Source organism: Acipenser ruthenus, chromosome 46 (genome assembly GCF_902713425.1).
Source record: "Acipenser ruthenus chromosome 46, fAciRut3.2 maternal haplotype, whole genome shotgun sequence".
Lineage (NCBI taxonomy): Eukaryota > Metazoa > Chordata > Actinopteri > Acipenseriformes > Acipenseridae > Acipenser > Acipenser ruthenus.
In genome coordinates, this window is record NC_081234.1 from 955,007 (window position 1) to 973,128 (window position 18,122).

The 18,122-nt window shown below is 44.2% G+C and overlaps 1 protein-coding gene across 2 annotated transcripts; it reads left to right on the forward strand.

Moving 5' to 3' along the window:
- The first annotated feature begins 1,189 nt into the window (after window positions 1-1,189).
- Window positions 1,190-15,206, forward strand: LOC117397866 (uncharacterized). 2 transcript variants are annotated; one of them, XM_059013729.1, is made up of 23 exons: window positions 1,190-1,318; window positions 1,467-1,522; window positions 1,839-1,928; window positions 3,581-3,705; window positions 4,066-4,209; window positions 4,494-4,571; window positions 5,009-5,179; window positions 5,900-5,996; window positions 6,452-6,675; window positions 6,958-7,111; window positions 7,285-7,493; window positions 7,979-8,096; window positions 8,381-8,583; window positions 9,017-9,134; window positions 9,963-10,132; window positions 10,548-10,645; window positions 11,486-11,619; window positions 11,951-12,001; window positions 12,467-12,650; window positions 13,404-13,530; window positions 13,748-13,835; window positions 14,134-14,232; window positions 15,056-15,206. In XM_059013729.1, exons 1-23 carry the CDS (start codon window positions 1,296-1,298, stop codon window positions 15,169-15,171), a joined length of 2,877 nt encoding a protein of 958 aa, XP_058869712.1. In that variant the 5' UTR covers window positions 1,190-1,295; the 3' UTR covers window positions 15,172-15,206. The 2 variants fall into 2 exon arrangements, with proteins under 2 accessions (XP_058869712.1, XP_058869713.1); XM_059013730.1 differs by having other exon boundaries at window positions 15,062-15,206.
- The last annotated feature ends 2,916 nt before the right edge of the window (window positions 15,207-18,122 follow it).

Sequence of the window (18,122 nt, forward strand, 5' to 3'; positions counted from 1 at the left end):
CGATGCCAGCCACGTTGAATGATTCTAAACGATGCCAGCCACGTTGAATGATTATAAACGATGCCAGCGACGTTGAATGATTATAAACGATGCCAGCGACGTTGAATGATTCTAAACGATGCCAGCGACGTTGAATGATTCAAAACGATGCCAGCCACGTTGAATGATTCTAAACGATGCCAGCCACGTTGAATGATTCTAAACGATGCCAGCCACATTGTTCTAAAACTTTTGACCGGTAGTGTATTTATTTAGGTTTTGTATCCATGCAAGCAAAAAAGAAAACACATATTCAGTGGTATAGCTTTAATAATAATAATAATAATAATAATAATAATAATAATAATAATAATAATAATAATAGACACCACACACGCCTCCTTAAAACTCTTCTGAGAGATGCTGGACACCCTAACAACCAGGAAGACGCTGAAAACACAGGTCCTTTCTTCAAAAGTTTTATGTTTATTCAATTTAGATTTAGTTATTTCATTTCTGCTAAGTGGGCATAAATAAAATAACCATTATTGGCATGTGTTATATGTGCACTAACATTAAAAATGAGGCTAACATTTGAATGTTACCAGCGTTCCATGCACTACAGCTGACTTCCACAAAAAACACGTTTTCATTTCAGTTTGAATCTTCCAGGTGCTCCTCATTTAATTGACAAGACAAATACCACTCTTTACATTATGCGATTACCAACTGAAACCGAAAGAAAGTATTTTTATAAAGACCATATAAAGAGAGTGCGGGCCAGTGTCCGTGTCCTCCACGCTGCCCCATAACCACGACATCTCCACGCCACAGACATCTTTCAACACGAACCCCCCGAATATATCGAGCTGGGATCGGCGCCCAATGGAGACAGCAGCGGCAGATGCGATGAATCAAGCAATCAGAGCCACTGCGCGCTTCCAGCTCAAGAGGGAACATGAGCCGGAATGGCGTGATTCATTGAATTAAACAGCCATGAAATAATAATAATAATAATAATAATAATAATAATAATAATAATAATAATAATAATAATAATAATAGCATTAGCTAGCTTCCCCGGTCCTCTATACATTTAATGACACGCGATCAGCACGCGTTCAGACACCACGTGGTGACTCATTGACGTCATCACACTCGGGTGCGCTCGGCAGGGCGCGTGTGCGCCGAAGCGAGGCGATTCTGAGGCTTTATAAACCCCGGGGCGCGCCGCGACCCAGCAAGCGAGGATAGCGGCGTGTCTCTGTTGTGAGCGCCAGGGAGTCCTTGTTGATCGGCGGTGCAATCGTATCGAGATGGGGTTTTGGCTGCTTTTAGGGTGAGCTGAGCTTTTATTTATGTATTTTATTATTTGCAGTCGATTTGAACTAGCTCTCCACTTTAGCGGTCTGGCTGCAGCACACTACCGTACCTGATGTGTAAGAATTCATATCCATGTTCATGGCGTTATTATTTTGTATTTGCAGAGTTGCCTGGCTGTGCGTGTTTTTTCCTGCTGGCGTGGTCGCTCAGGACGTGTCAGGTAGATAAACATTGCCCGAAGAACACCCTGTAGCCTCCCCGATATAATATCATCACTTTGCTTCATGTGATCCGTGTGTCCTGGCTTCACAAACTTCAATCAACACTAACATTGGGCTGCCTGACAATGTTACATTAGATAATGAGTCCAGGGCTGCTGCTAATCAGTTGGCTACAATGTTTCGGCTTCTGAGACGTTTGTAGTTAATAAAGAAAGCTAGTTTTCACTTTGTCAGTTACAGTACTGTTCTCTTGGATTGTGTGGTTTTATTTAATGGTGTTTAGATAAAGGAGCGACTCTGATTATCTAAATTCAGGAAACTTCGTGACGGAGTGTCGGGATCGGTACTTCTGGATGTCGACCAATGGCAGGTTTGCCGGCGGCAGCTTCCGCTTCGACGTCATTGGTAAGTCGAGGCGCTTGTAAGTTGTTCAGTCTGCGTGTAGGGTTGGTTGTGGGTCATTCCACTGCGTTTTGGCTTTTTGAGTCCGGTAAACTCGGAGTCTTTTATTAATAAACTCCGTCATAAAAAGGCAAGCATTTTGTCTGAATAAACCTCATGGTCAGTCTAAGCCGCTGTCACGGCCGTCGCTGGAGTGGTGATTTCCCCGAGGTGCAAACCCCTTCACGCGCATAGGGGTCAGCCTTGCATGTTGCATCCCCCAAAAGTGTCTCCATTTACAAATAAACGCACCGGGGGTTTGATTTGAGGCATATTGCCGCATGTTCGGAATATCACCAAGTTGTCCTTTTCCCATCTAAAGAACATTGCTCGGCTGCGCCCTGTCTTGTCGCTGTCTGCTGCAGAAAAGCTTTTACATGTTTGTATCCTCCAGGCTTGACCATTGTAATGCCTTCCTTACTGGGGTGTCAAAGAATACCCTTCAGAAGCTCCAGTATGTTCAGAATTCTGCAGCTAGGGTGCTGACGAGGTCTCGCTCTGGTGTTCACATAATCCCCATACTGAAATCATTACACTGGTTACCGGTCAAATACCGCACTGACCACAAAGTACTGCTGTTGACTTTTTAAAGCCAGTAGGGGTCTCTCTCCCTCTTGCATGTCAGAGTTAGTTACCACCTACACTCCTAGTCGTGCGGTCCTCTGATGCCGGCCTCATGGTTGTCTCCCTGACTAAATTGTGTACAGTGGGTGACGGGGCTGTTTCCTCCTGGGCGGTGGGACACACTTCCTTCTGAGATCCATGATTGAGTCTCTGTTTCTTGTGTTTTTTAAATCTCACCTCAAAACTCACTTATTTAAATTGGCATTCTTATGACTTATTGTCCTTGTATTTTTAAATTAACTGTTAAGTGTTTTTGTTTTTCACTTTTGTTAAGTGCTTTATTTATGAAAGACGCTATATAAAATAAAGATTATTATATCAGGACTTTGAAATCCCAATTCAAATTAAATTTGATTCAACAGAAATACAGATATCGGATAGCTGCAACCTGATCAATGAATCTCTTGTCTGTTTTGAAATGCATTTTCAGTTTGTTTTACATACCAAGTCACACTTTTCTACTTTTAATTAAACCATGTTTATTTTAAACACGTTGCCTTCCTGTCTTGTTTGATCAGTAGCTTGCTTCATGTAGCCCATTGCACAGAAGCTCGTAGAATACAAGAAGGCCTCTTAATAAAATACTATTTAAATACAATATTTGAATAATAACCCTGACTCTTCCTTTCCCCCTTGGGTGCTTTTCACACCTCAATATAATAAACTGAAGTTACATTTCATGCTGTTCCCCTCCTCGGTGATCATTCTCAATTCTTTATTAAGCTTCATAGCTGGTGTGAAATTTCACTGCTCTGATTTACTGGAACACATCGATCCTGACTTTCCTCAAAATAGGACACAGCAGTTTGTAGCCAAAACGAAGGAAATAAATATTGATTTTCAGAATGTAACAAACTACATAAATGTGCTTTTCTTGTAGTTGGTACTGAATGGGTTGGGTTCTGTCCTCCTGTGTACAGTCAGCTATGTCGATCCCTATGGGAGTTGCTTGGTGACGTGTGTTGCAATGTTTCTCGTGTCTCTCCCTCCAGATGGAAACGGTATTCACCCGCTGAATGACAGCTACGCAGCGCCGTGCGGGTTCACCTATTCCTTCAACCTCCCCGGGGACCTGATCTTCAGAGCGTCGTTCTTGGCCTGTCACGTGCAGAGCATGGTGAGTACAGCACTGCAGTAACACTACCGTGCCCATTTCTTTATTTAAATCCTGCTGTTGATGAATTCCATCAATTCTGGACCCATTGCAATTGGCAGTCTTGTTAAAATCCGTTCACATTGGCCACACATTCAATTGCTGTCTGTTGGTCAATTAAATTGGCTTCCAATGAAAAGCAGTTGAACAATGGTCTCCAGTTCCTTTTTAAAGGACTTGGTGGAGGGGCTTGAGCTTTTAAAAGGCAATGGGGTTGTCCCCCAGCCTGGTGATGAACCGCCCTGTTTGCTAGTTCTTCTATCCATGTGTGCCGCTTGTGAAGGATTCTCCAGTATTGAATCGCTCTTTCTCCGTTCTCTCTAGAATGATGTCTCGTATGTTCTCCAGTACCGCTTTGTGAGAATGGACTCTCTGGGTAGAGAGACTGTCTACCCCTTCTCCCTGTCCTGCAGCACTGAGAGTCCCTGGAACCCTCGTGAGATCGTCTGTGAGGAGAACTACATGGAGGTGGGGTGGAAACCCACTGCCCCTAAAACTAGGGGGTTTCATCTGGGTGCTTTCTATTGAGCAATTGATCATCTGATGGATTAATCACACCCTGGTGATTTTTAGGGGTGGAAATGAGACTCCTGTTGCATAGCAGATTCACCCATTCCAGGTTTAATATGAACTTGACTAGCCATGGTATACAGGTAACAAGCTCCTGGCAAAACCAGGAATGGTTCGCACTGCTATGCAACAGGAGTCTTGCTCCCATCCCTGCTGTTCTAACCTCCACCCTCCTGCCCCAGGTGTCTGTCAGGAAGAATGTTCCAGTTATCGCTCAGGAAGGACTGGCAAAGGAAGACTGGGAAGCAGCACTCTCCATAGTGAGTGGCCTTTCAACTAGGAAAGAGGTGTAGAGCAGGGGTGTCCAGCTCATCTCCTGGAGGGCAGCAGTGTCTTCTGGCTTTCGTCCCACCCCAAGCTCTCGTAATTGGTCTGATTATTTAATTGGACACTAACACTACTTTCCCAGCCTCAATGTTTTTATAGGTAGTGTACCTTGAATCAAGTGCACTTTTGAAATCGCCATCTGTAAGACTTTTTAAACCTATCCAATTGAACACAATTAGATCAAGTTAATTGAGAGCTTAAGTCTGAATGAAGGCCCTCGTACTGGAGTTTGACACTTCCTGGTGTAGATGTTTGTTTCTGTAGAGCTTGCACTGCCTCTTGTGGACAGGCTCTGTAAGTGCATCTCTTTTTCCATTGTCTATCTGAATGGCTCTGGTTCTCAGCTGGCTTTCTTTGTGTTGCACTGCAGGCCCAGGAAGCAGTGATGTCCGTGTGGCAGGTCGTGTTCCACCAGACCGGGATGCCCCCTAAAACCATGAACGCCACAGACGCCCGTACCGAGGGGTACTTCATCAACTCCACAACCAGCCGCGTCCTCTTCAGATCGCCCTACGGCATGGCAAAGTCAGAGGTGGTCATGGTGAGAACTTTTAAAATACCAGTAATACCAAACTGGTGTCATTTTTATATAGTGTCCGTGTGAAAGCATCCCAGGACACTACAGAAATATACATAAAGCCAAAAGAGCTCCAATCTGCTTGCTAGTGAAAGGCCAAATGAAATCTAGGTGTTTTGAGCTTAGAATTAATGCTGACAGATTTTAAAGCTAGGAAATCTGTTTGCAAGAAACTATTTATAGTAAGAAACCCCTACATTAACTTGCTGGATTGACTATTGGGTATAACTGCCTTTCTGACTTTTGCTTATGACCTAGGAGTAAATAAAAATGTAATCTAGTCGAATTTAATAATTTGTTCACAATTTAACATGTAATCACCCTGAAATAGGCTGTTTTTTGGAGTAGGAATCCAAGATTACTATTTGGCAGTTGCCTTTATCCAAGGTTTAACGGGTGTTGAGGCAGTACAGTGTTGTAATGCATGATTAATATTTGAATACAGTAAGTGCAACTACTAATGAAATACAGTATGAACTAAGATGCAATGAGTTTGCATTACAAATTGTATCTACAGTGACCTGGTAATGCATTTGCTGAAGATCCAGTAACAGGATGCTGAGGTGAAGTCCATGCATGGTAGAGGTAGATCTGCAGGTGCAGTGTAAACGGGTGGGTCTTGAGGAGCCAGTGAGATGCGAGGCTCGTCCTGGTCTCTGCTCCAACGCTCTCCTCTATCCTCAGGTGGCAGGGATCCCAGTGGAAGCCATCAGAGCCACTGTGTTCTACAAGCAGAGGTGGATGCTGCTATTGGTGGACACTTCAGCTGCCTGCACTAAGAGTGAGTAGCTGAGCACAGCAATCCTAGAGGAGAGCCAGCAGTGTGTCTGCAAGCATTCCCTGAGCTGAGCCGCACCGCAGTGCTAGAGGACAGCTAAGGGAGTCTGCAAGCTTTCTGAGCTAGGAACTTTAAATGGATCAGTCCCATGCATTGTAGATGTGTGACCTGACCTGGCTGCAATAGCAACACTTTGACCCCTGGTGGCATTGCATGTGGAAATCTCATTCTTCCATAACCCATTAACCCTTTAACTGCTATTGTCCTCCATTTTGGGATACTTGGTGCCTTAACTGGCATATCTACATGTAGTTGGTATCTCCTAACCTGTAATACTCTTGAGTTTGTTTCCAACAGCAGTGGTCTAAATGTAGTGTGACATTTGCATAAATAGCCAGTTTATCAATTTGGTTCTATTCCTCCCTCCCCCCCCCCCCCCCCCCAATTTGTCTCTCTAGACCCCTCTGTCTTCGATGGCACCTACCTGAGCTGGGTCACCCCGAGGCTCCTCTCCCCGCTGGTCCTGCATCCCACCAAGTTTGTGGATAAGCAGATCAAGATGGGAGTGGAGGGGAGGCCCCTGGATGAGATCACTGCTACTAGCCGGGGATACCAGCTGCTAGTCAACAGCACTGCGGTGAAAATCAGCATTCCCTTTGGCGCTGTGGGAGGATATCGCAAGGTAACTTAGCCAGGGTCTGGACCCTCCGGTTGGGTTTCCATGCCTATCTGTGGAGGCTTGGTGGTTAAAGACAAGGGGGTGTTCCTGGCTCCGCCACTGACTCGCTGTGACCCAGAGCAAGTCACTTAACCTCCATGTGCTCTGTCCTTTTTGGATGAGACATAAAACAGACAAGGTACTATGAAGAGTGACTTTGCAGCAGTTGCTGCATAGTTCACCCCCTAGTCTCCAAGTAGAGGCAGTCTGTCACCCTAATGTGTTTGCATGTCTGGAAATTTGCAGAGTCATGTGATTGACAACAAGTACAACCAGATGTACGCCATTGACCTCTTTCTGGAGCACCAATGGGCCGATGACCTGTGGGAGATGACCCAGCACCGCTCCTTCAAGCCAGTCCGCTCCCCCTACCTCCCTGAGACCCCCTATGTGGTGAACAGTAAGTGCCTGCCCACCACAGCCTTGCACTGTTGGAGTAACCTTTTGAGAGTACAGAGTGGTGTGAGCAGGGTTAGAAACTGACACTAGCCCTGCTGCTGCACCCAGTCCTGGGGTTCAGAATTCTCCTTGTTCAGGTATATTCTTGCTCAACCTCTCCATGTCTTTTCTCAGACACCATCCCGAGTGAGAAGGGCTTCACGGTGACCCTTGGTAACTTCAAGCCGGATGTGGAGCTGAAAAATCTGACCATCAACGGGGTTCCCCTTACCCTTCCTGAGGCTGAGAACAGAGGCGTGAAGATCATTGAGGTCAAGCACCCTAACAGCACCAAGGATTTTGTCCTGAAGGTCCCTTTCGCTCACCCCCTCATCACGGAGCAGGTGAGGGTGAAAGCCTGCCTGGTTTTAAGCATAGGCTTTAATTTTTGCCATGCATCTGCAGGCTGTAGCGGTCTAGTCCAGAGGCTGGTCTTGTGTAGGATTTTCTTTAGTAATTCACCTTGGTGAGGGATTAGTCAGGAGTGCAGGTTCCTGGCTGTGCCAAGTTGCTACTCCTTGATTAGAGGAGCATTGGCCCTTATTTCCCCCAGCGGTTGGGCAGTCTGACCCCACCCCTTACCGGCCAGGCACCCAGTAACATCAAGCAGACTCCTACAGTCCATTCTCCAGTGTGGCCCCATAGCTTGATGTCCATGGTGGAGCTCCTTGGTGTAAACAGCTGGTTAGCACAACAACCCCTAACCTTTATTTCTCCAGGGCTGTTGTGGGGCGTTGCTCCCGTGAGGGGGTAATATAATTTGGGAAAGGTCAGGTTAATTAGTTGCACAGCAGTTGGCCCATCCCTGTTAATACCTCTTCTCTTGCAGTACATTGGTGATAATTACAGACGATACCTGTTGAACATCAACTACACTTTGAACATCATCCCTGTAAACGAGCCCTATTTCCACCCAGCCACGATCGTGTGTGACGTTCAGGATGTTGGTAAGTAACGTGGCTGTCTCTGGGAATTCCAGTTGGTAGAACTGAACTAGAATAATGGCTGCGCTTGACTTGGATGCACTGTTCTTGTTTGGCAGTTTTCTGGATCTGGTTGGAGGTCTGGCTAGTTGAAGCTACAGATGTGTCTTCACTGCCAACAACCCCTGTTCAGAACTGCATTCTCCTGAGCCCAGTGCTGTTCCATTGCCTGCCCTCTGCAAGCAGTTTCATTCAGTCTTGGGGTAGACTGGTTCCAGCCCTTGACTCCCTCTCCCTTCCTTCCCCAGTCCATCCTGATGTCAAAGGCATTTGTACAAACACCAGCATTGTGTTTGAAGTGACCCCAGGCAACATGGACTACCAGTGGGAGCTTTGCATTGGGGAAGAGCCTCTAACCCCAGAACTGGTGGCTCGCCGAGGCTACACCATGACCAGCCAGCCCAAGATCAGAGTGGAGTTGCCGCTCTTTAGTATTGGCTACATCTATGAGGTAAGAGTCTCGGTCCTGGATCTGCCTGGCAAATTCCCACTAGCAGGGCTGTGGCTGCCATTGTATGGTCGGGTGTATCAATGGGGGTTTAAGAGCTAGCCCTACTTGTTAATAACTTCAGGTCCTTCATGGATTAGAGCCATCCTATCTCCAACAACTACGTATATTCCTATTTGTTCCTGGGATCAGAATGCGGCGTTTAGTAGCTGTCAGCCGGAGCTAGCGTTTTGCTGTTCTCCTGTATCCAAGGTGACTTGCAGGGTTCCAATGCAAGACTATCTAAATATTAAGCGCAAGTTATATCTAAAAGGACAATAGTACATTAGAGGAGGATCCAGGAATGTGGTGCTTGGGTCGGGCAGATCCAGTGCACAGTAGGAGGAGGGAGATCTACAAGTACAGTCCAAGTGACTCCTCCATGCTTCTCTCTAAGGACATCACTCTGAGGGGGCTTATTGGTAAAGTGGTGTTGATTCTCCGAGATATGAAGAGCCTGAAGGAGGAGGACAGGTTTGAACAGCGCTGCCCGTTCCCAACCAACGAGATGCTGGGTAAGGGTGGCTTTGCTCTTCAAGGGGGGGGGGGGGTTCCTGGTTCAGCCACTGACCCGCTGTGACCCTGACAGTCATTTAAGCTTGTGCTTAGTCCTTCAGATGAGATGGAAAACCGAGGTCCCTGGAGTTGCATAGTTCACATGTTGGTTTGAAGTCTCTTTGGATAAAAGCATCTGCTGAATGATAAACTCGATCAGGGTTGGCCCTTCCACTCCTGGTCTTTGTTCCAACCTTGTTCTAAAAATATTAATGTAACCTCAATTCACACCTTCAAGTAGTTGACTCATTTTGCCTGTTGTGAATTGGCCCTCCAGGACTGACTGGACACTCCAGGACTGGTTGATTCTACCCTGATTTTTGGTATACCAGTGGTGAGGGTTGAACTTGAACTGCCATTGTCTTCATTTGAGGATGCGCTACTGCCCTATATTTGAACGGCTACCTGTTAATTCTCATCATTACTGTAACCACTAGTTGTCTAATTGTAACTAATTCTACAAATCTAGCCCTTCGGATGCTTTTGTGACACTTCAATATAAAATAAGAAACAGAAGTCTAAATGATCCATTTATTGGTGTTCTTTCCTACCCGTTGTGAAGCTCTGTTTTCTATGTTGTGCTTCATAGCTTGCATGAAACTTGACTGTTCAAATTTTAGGCATGTTTTTAACTTGACTTGCATTAAAACAGAAAGCAGCAGCTTGTAGCCACAACTAAGAATTGAATAAATCTTCAATATCCAGTTGCAGACATGCAGCCCGTGTTCTGAATTTGTAAGATTCCATTGTTAATGGGTGAAGTCTGCATGCTTTGTTCTCTGCTCCAGTGTGCATGCCTAATGGAGTGATGTCAGTGCTGGTGGTCCCCATGGCTCCTGTACCGCCCGTGAATCTTGCCAGGACCACCCTGCTGGATCAGAACTGCAGGCCCACGGAGGCTACCTCAGACCGGGCCCTGTTCACTTTCCGGGTCAACACCTGTGGGACCAGGAGCAAGGTGATGGGCTTCTCTCTGAATGCTATTCCTTAATCTTGGGACATATCAGACGGCCCTTGCCTCCTATTGCAGTGCTGAAGCATGTGGTGGTTTTCTATTGGTTCTAGAAGTTGGGTCTTCATTGGTTTAGTCACTTAGACGTTCATTGGAACGAAAACCAAAAGACCCTGGGATCCCAATTCCCAGGGGTTGAGCAGCCCTGGTCTAGATGGGTCTGTTTCTATGGAAATTTGAGTGGGGGACTCCCATTAATGATCTGTGTAACATGTTGGAAGAAGCTGGATTAAATAGTAGCTCAGTTCACCATGCATGTTTGCAGTTGCTTTAGTCTTTGAAGACTCTGCTTGTCTGTTCTATTGGTTCATGTTTACATACTTGCTAGTTGGCTTGATTTACCTGGCTGCTATGTTTTCAGATTGATAATAACTACCTGGTCTACGAGAATGAAGTCATCTATAGTCGGGAGCTGTTCCCAGCCAATGCTCCCGTCATCACCAGGGATTCTGAGTACAGGTGAGTGGAGGAGGGATCAGGGTTATGCAAGGAGCCCCGGAGTGTTCAACAAGATGTGCAACACTACAGCTATGGGAAAGTAGCGTCTCCCTATAAAATGAACTCCTCTAGCTTCATAGTCGAATGAAACCTGCTTGTTATGATAACATATTGAATACTGCTATCCATATACTTAACAAGTAACTTGTAGTGGTTTAGCTTCATGTCCAGCTAAACTAATGTAGGTTATGACTGTCCAATGCAATAAAGAATAATGTGCAACAAACCTCTGCAGCTGTGAAATTTAAAGTGTCAAAATGGAGAGTTAAGGGAGTATTGTCATATGTTTTGGGCATGGCAGACTCTACATGGTACTGTAGGTTTGTTCAACTAAATTGCTGCAAACTGACCAATTGAGAAAATGTGACCTTCTGAAATCGAACGGGGAATACTTTACTACTGTGGCTTCCAGTAGACTTGCAGTGTGGTGTAGTTTCTCTTTCCATGATCAATTTAATTTTCAAACCTGAAATTCTAGGTTATGCAAAGCTTTGGCTGTAGATCACTTATTGTGTGTGAATGGATGCTTGAAGTTTTAAAATTTAGGAGGCAGTGAGTTACTGCTTTTGAGGACAGTGTAAATGAAGTGGAGGTGAATTAAGAGGGAAGGAGACACACAGCAGTGAGGGGATGGAATGGGCTGCCTAGGGTTACCTTGTGTTGAGGCAGAGTCGGCTGGCTCCTTGTAAGACCCAGCTTGAAGTTCTGAGATCAGTCGGCTTCTAGAAACCGGATGAGCTTGGATAGGCTGGCCTCCTCTGTCTGTAAACTGTCCCAGCGCTGTCAACACCCTCTTTGTAGGCTGACTATCCGTTGCCGGTACCCAGTGAGTGACTCCAGGAAGATCTTTGCTGAGAGGAAGCTGGTTCCAGCCCCTGGATCCTTCACTGCTAAAGGAGAGGGGACCGTGCAGCTCAAGTCTGCCTACTACAGTGGTAGGTGGGGGTGTGGCTTAATCTGCCTTTGTCGGGTGTGCTCTGCCTTTTAAGATTTATTAAATAAAGCTGTACATTAACACTTCAAAACCAGAATAAGCTGTCCTTGTTTCCATTTACAATGGCACTTATTAAAAGCTGGTTTAATGGCAGTGGCTGTCCATGCATCCTGTGGCATTTGCTTGTATCTGGAGGGCGGGTCATTTATAAAATCATTATGAAATATTGAATTGCCAGTGTACTAATCCTGTACGGTTCTAGTCAAATACCGTATGGACTTGCTTGCAGCTGTGGCATTGAATGGATGTTGCTTTATTTGTTCCTCTTCTAGGTGACAAGAGAAGCAGAGATGTCTTGAATCTGAAAGCCCGTCTTGCTAGAGGTAGGACAGCCTGAATTAAACTCTTCGTACGCGCTCCCCTGTCCACACTACCTGAGTAACACAATCCAAACTAGGGGCTTTAATAGATTATTGATTGATCACACCTGTAGATTGGTTAACCCATTATGTGCTGTTTGAGGACAGGCCACTTTGTATTTCTTTAATTATGATGTAACAATTCTGCAAAAATAGGCCTTTAGATGCTTTTATGATGTGTTTTTATAGACTGAAGCCCTAAATCCATTTTAAAACTAGCCAGTGTGAAATGTTGCAGATTAAGGGAACACATGTAACTGTTCTGTTCTCAAAACAGGATGCAGTAGTTTGTAGCTAAAATTCTGTGAACGTAAAGGCTCACTGAAGTTTCTGTGCAATAGTTAACAGCCAGCAATGGTAGCTCTACCTGTAATGACTCCAGAGCTTTACAAGCATGGCAGAAGATGACCTTTTTTTCTCTCCCTGCAGATGTGAGCTACTCCCAGTTCTACTCTGCGTTCCCTGTGTCCCAGTCTCTGCTGGAGCCCCTGTTCCTGCAGGTTGAGCTCCTGAACCCCCACAGCCTGGCTGACCGCCTCCTCCTGCAGGACTGCTGGGCCACACTGACCCCTGAACTGGACGCCAGCCCTCAATGGGACCTGGTCACTGACGGGTGAGGGGGTGGGCTGTGCAGATACTCTGGGCTCATGCCATTCCTTTAACATGATGGATATTGAATGAAACCTTAACGTCACAGCAAGGAAAGCTGCCTTTCTCCCACTTGCCCTTCTCTGCCAATTGATGTCAATGCTCTTCCACACTGCGTTGAGACGCTCTCTACTGGGAGATGCAGGCATGGGAATCGGACTCCAATTGCATAGCAGTTTAACCCATTCTAGGTGTTACAGGCTTGATTTTAGCCACAGTGTAAAATAACCAGTTCAACTGTTATGAGTTTACTATGTACCTGAGCTTGTTGCCTATACATACTGTGACTATGGAGCTCTTCTTCACCTGGAATGGGAGGCACTGCTAAGCAATAGGAGTCTTGTTTCCATCCTTGCAGATGTATTGTAAGTTTCCTCCTGAGGTTCAGTCTTGCCCAGGACTGTAATCCCACAGCTGTCTGCATTGGGATTCCTGTGGGAATGAGTGGAGCCTCCTCCTCAAAGTGAAATTGCCTTGCTTGCATTTGTACAGTGCAACTGACCTGCACACATTTGCATGAACTGTCTGTAAAGAGGAATGGCACCTATTGGGTTTTAGTATGCACTGGTCTATAGTCTACATGTGTCTTCACTTGCTCCCCTCCTAACTCTGCCCTTGTGCTTTTAAACTGTTTGCTGCCTCTTGCCCTCTCTGCTAGTGCAGTCCATTCAGCTGTGCTTCCAATGCAGGCTTGCAGTGACTGTGTTCCTCTCTGCAGCTGCCTGGTCACTGGAGATTCCTACAGGACTCTGTTCCACCCAGTGCCAGCCAGGACCTCCCCCCACCTCCAGAGGCTTGAGGTCCAGGCACAGCAGTCTAGCAAGGACCCTGCCTTCTGGAGACAGGTTAGTGACCCTGCATGAAGGGGCTCCCCTGATTCTGTGATCACCCAGAACAATTCACTGCATGCAATTGGTCAGTTAATATGAATGCTTTTATTAAACTTCAGTAACAGCAAGCAATAGGAAAGGTATTAATTCACTATGAACTTCAGACCGTGTGGCAGTGTGTTCCTGTTCCTCTGCTCCAAGAGCTGCCTCTCCCTCCTCTCCTCCTCCCCAGGTGTATTTCCATTGCATGGCTGTAGTTTGTGATCATAACCTGGAGGATACCTGCAATAAGACTTGTGTACCTGGAGAAAAGAGATCTGGTAAGCACTGGCAGTCCTGAATACAAGCTGGAGGTTTTTTTATTTATTCATTTTATATATATATTCTGCGAGGTTATTTAAATCCTTTCTACTTGGCGTGCTTGTAGGTAGAGCTGCAATTGAGTGTATAGGCTGAAATTTTAAAATTGAAGTAAACTAATCCAAACATGAACATTGGTTACAGTATAGTGACTCCAAAGAACATCTGATTTCTAAAATCAAACCTCGGAGCTGACATTCTCATGTCTGTACCCTGGATTACTGGTCTCAAGCTTTTGTGTGTTTGGTTTTCTCTCAGCCCGTAGTGTTGATCAGTACAGCCAGATTCGAGGCTGTGCTTCTGCCGGGCCAGTCCAATTGGTACCAGAAGGAGGAGTTGTGGACCTTAAAACAGCAGGTGAGACTTTTGAGAGACTTCTGTTGGATATCCTAGTCATTGAATTTTCAATCTGGATTTGATGCTGTGAAGTACCCAATAGGAGTGAAATCACTAAAACACTTCAATATGGGAGGCTTTGTGTTCTAAAGGGGCTTCACACCAGGAGGTTCAAATCCCGGCACTGCCATGGACTCTGACCCTGAGCAAGTCATTTTTACCTGCTCATGCTCCATCCTTTAGGATAAGATGTGAAACAGAGGTCCCATCATCGGGGGCTGCAGCAGTTGATGCACAGTTCACCCCCTAGGCTCCAGGTTGCTTTGGTTAAGTGTCCTGCTAAATAACTGACCATGGCTTCTAGTATTTGCAGTCCTATCCCACTAGATGGTGGTAAAGGAGCACCAGGATTATTTTGAAGCAGTTTTATTATAAGCTTGATTGGACGGTGTATAGGTAACAAGCTCAGGTGTGTCTTACTAAACTCTTAGTGAAACCAGGAATGGATCAAAGTGTTCTGGATTGGGAGTCCTTTCCATTCCTGTGATGCCTCATCAGTATTTGTTTTGTGGCCAGCACGACACTTTACTGGTCTGATTTACGGGCACATCAGACTTGACTGCCTTAAATTAAGGGCACAGCAGTTTGAGTCAAAACTATTTCTGGTTCTGAAGACATGAATTAACATTGTAAAAATCATAAATACAGATGGTGTTCAATTGTACTTTCAGGAACTCCATGGTAATTTGTGTAGGTCATCTGAGTTGCTAGGCAATGCTGCCTATATGGGTGGGTGTGTCTTGTGGCTCCCCCTGGGTCCTAGTGCTCACTTGGTCTTGTTCAGTTTCAGACTCCTCCCCTCTGTCCCTCTTCGTGCCGGTGCTGGGCGTGGTGGCCGCTCTCCTTGGAGTTCTGCTCGCCTTTCTTGTTGCTCTTGCTGTCAGATCCAGAAGATGTTAAACTTGCTCTAATCTAATAAAGATCTTCATATTTGAGTCTCGTGTCCTCCCATTTGCTTGCTTTTCACACACTTGTACCCTGAAGGTACACAAGGAATCGAGCACTTTGTTCAAACGGTTTCTTAATACATTGAGAGGAACTCGGATCACAAGGAGGAAACTGACAACTCGACTCAACCTGTCTGTACACTTTTAAACCCAAGCTGCTATGTGCACCTCCTTTCAAAAAGTTAGCATCATTATTGTGGGACACCTGTCCCTTCCCCTTTTAAAGGGGTAAAGGTTACTAGTGTATGGTCTCTAGTCAAATTGACGCATTGCAGCCGGGTGTGGTGTAAATGGGTATCCAGTCAGGATCTGAATGATCAGGTTCAGTAAACTTAATGGGTCTAATTTAAGGGAATGGCGCGCATCTTTAAATCTCCAATTCTGCATGCAAGGTATGAGATCTACAGAAACTTCACTTGCAAAGGAGGTCAATCTGCTCATCCTGTTCCTAGGAGCTGATGTCGGGTCTTGCTGGATCCCAGTTATTTCAGAGTAAGCTTGGCAAGGTTTTCCCATTTTATACCATCCTCTCTGTAAATGATTTTATGGTTTCTGCCTGGGAATTTTCTGTGGATGTCTGGTAGCCCCAATACTATTCAACCCTGCCTCAAGCAGTCAAATCTAGATCGAGAGGAACGGTAGTTTTATTGCACCTATATATTTTCTTATGTATCTATATAGAAACAAACTGCCATTGACTATCTATCCAGCACAGCTATTTTTTCGTACAGCAATAGAAATAAGTTGCTAAAGGAAGGTAAAAATGTCCATCTCCTTTTTCTTGTTCAGCTGTCTTTTACAGACCCCAGTCACATTTATCCACCCATCTGTATAGTACAGAACATCCATGTTTAATGACCGTTGACTTGTTTTCTCAACATGGAAATATACTGGGGACCGTATTTATTGTAGCATCTATCAATTATATTAAATTATTATTATTATTTTTTTTTTTTTTTAAATTGAGCATTTGCTTGCAGAAAAATCTTTATATGAATACAATAAAAGGTCTGGTATAATCTGGGATTTGAACATACAACCTTCCGTTTGCCAGCGTGTTATTTTAATAACTGTCAGTGCTACACGATTAGTTGAGACAAACAGTATTTTGACAGGTGAAGGCAGCCAGCTAAGAATTCTCAGGAATTATATTTTTTGAATTTTTGAGTCGTTCATCTTGGTCATCCTCATTCTGAGATTCTGATCTTGAGCTCTGAATTTTTGGTTTCGTGTTGGTGTAATAGTTTAACGCTCATTGTATCCCTATTGGTGCAAGGAAGCACGGTTTCCTCTCCACACTGGTTGAGGAGAGTAATGCTGTTTGTCTTCCCCACTGGACAGAGAAACATCAATTTCTGAGGATTAGCAATGCTGAAGGATAGCCTATATATTTGGTAAAAGTAAATTAAATACATTCATAATTTACTGAACTAAATGAATGGACTTTATTTACCTTGATTTATTTTCACTTTTAATACTGTACAGTTCTTGCTCAATTGTATATTAGTGAAGATTTTTGTACATAAAGGTTATCATGCTTTCATATATCTTTACTTTCAAACAAATAAAAAAAGTAACGACCCAGATAATTGCTTTGTTGCAGGACTTGTTTTAAGTTTGTCTTGTTTATCTTTTATATATGTTACCTGTGGGGTCTCCCGAGTGGAGTGCAGGATGCGCCCTATAGCCTGGCGCCGGTTTTTCAAAACTTTGCTAATCGGATTTCCGCGTTTGATCTGGATTATATTGTGCAATTGGGTTTTTCAAAACATCAAAATGCGATCGGGATTATTGTGATCTGGATTTCGTTTTGGTAATACGATCGCATTTTTAATCATGATTAAATGTTGAAATTGGGTTTTTCAGAATTTAAAGAGGAGATCAGGATTACTTTGATCCAAAATACCAGGATAATTGTGATCCTACTGCGGAGGTGGGTTTAGCTTTTAAATGATCACAGAACATCGATATTTTATTTACAAACGCACGTTATACTGTATCTATATATAGAAACAAACTGCCATTGACTATCTATACTATCTAAAGTAAAGACCTACACTTTTAAGGGTTATAATGGTCTGTCTGTCTTCCTTTGTTAATTGCCTTTTTCTCACCATTATGAGAGCGATATACTACTTCCTGCAGTACAATACTGTCCAAATAATGCTTAAGAGGGTGTAGTAACACAGTCTGTTCCAACACTGCTTTTATACAGACAGAGGGTTTGTAAGTAATCAACAAAAGTTGGGACACCTGTAGGAATTGTTAGCATCAACTTTCCATTACTTGTTCCCTGAAAAAGGCCTTTTTGTATAACTCTGAAATGTACATTATTTTTCAGTTTTTGGTAACCTAAACTTTTTTTTTTCACCTCTGGCAGTTTACTGCTTACCTTTGTACCATTTCAGGTTATTCACTGGACTTGAACTGCTTAAATTTCAATGAAAACTGGAAAAATGGGGGTGTTCTAAAACTTTTGACCGGTAGTGTATTTATTTAGGTTTTGTATCCATGCAAGCAAAAAAGAAAACACATATTCAGTGGTATAGCTTTAATAATAATAATAATAATAATAATAAACACGCCTCCTTAAAACTCTTCTGAGAGATGCTGGACACCCTAACAACCAGGAAGACGCTGAAGATGTCTGAAAACACAGGTCCTATCTTCAAAAGTTTTATGTTTATTCAATTTAGATTTAGTTATTTCATTTCTGCTAAGTGGGCATAAATAAAATAACCATTATTGGCATGTGTTATATGTGCACTAACATTAAAAATGAGGCTAACATTTGAATGTTACCAGCGTTCCATACACTACAGCTGACTTCCACAAAAAACACGTTTTCATTTCAGTTTGAATCTTCCAGATGCTCCTCATTTAATTGACAAGACAAATACCACT

Bases quoted from the DNA above. Each gene is read 5' to 3' on its own strand.
- LOC117397866 (XM_059013729.1), top strand. From the start codon at position 1,296: ATGGGGTTTTGGCTGCTTTTAGG. The intron at 1,319-1,466 runs GTGAGCTGAGCT...TTGTATTTGCAG, and splicing joins GGGTTTTGGCTGCTTTTAGG to AGTTGCCTGGCTGTGCGTGT. The intron at 10,133-10,547 runs GTGATGGGCTTC...CTATGTTTTCAG, and splicing joins CCTGTGGGACCAGGAGCAAG to ATTGATAATAACTACCTGGT.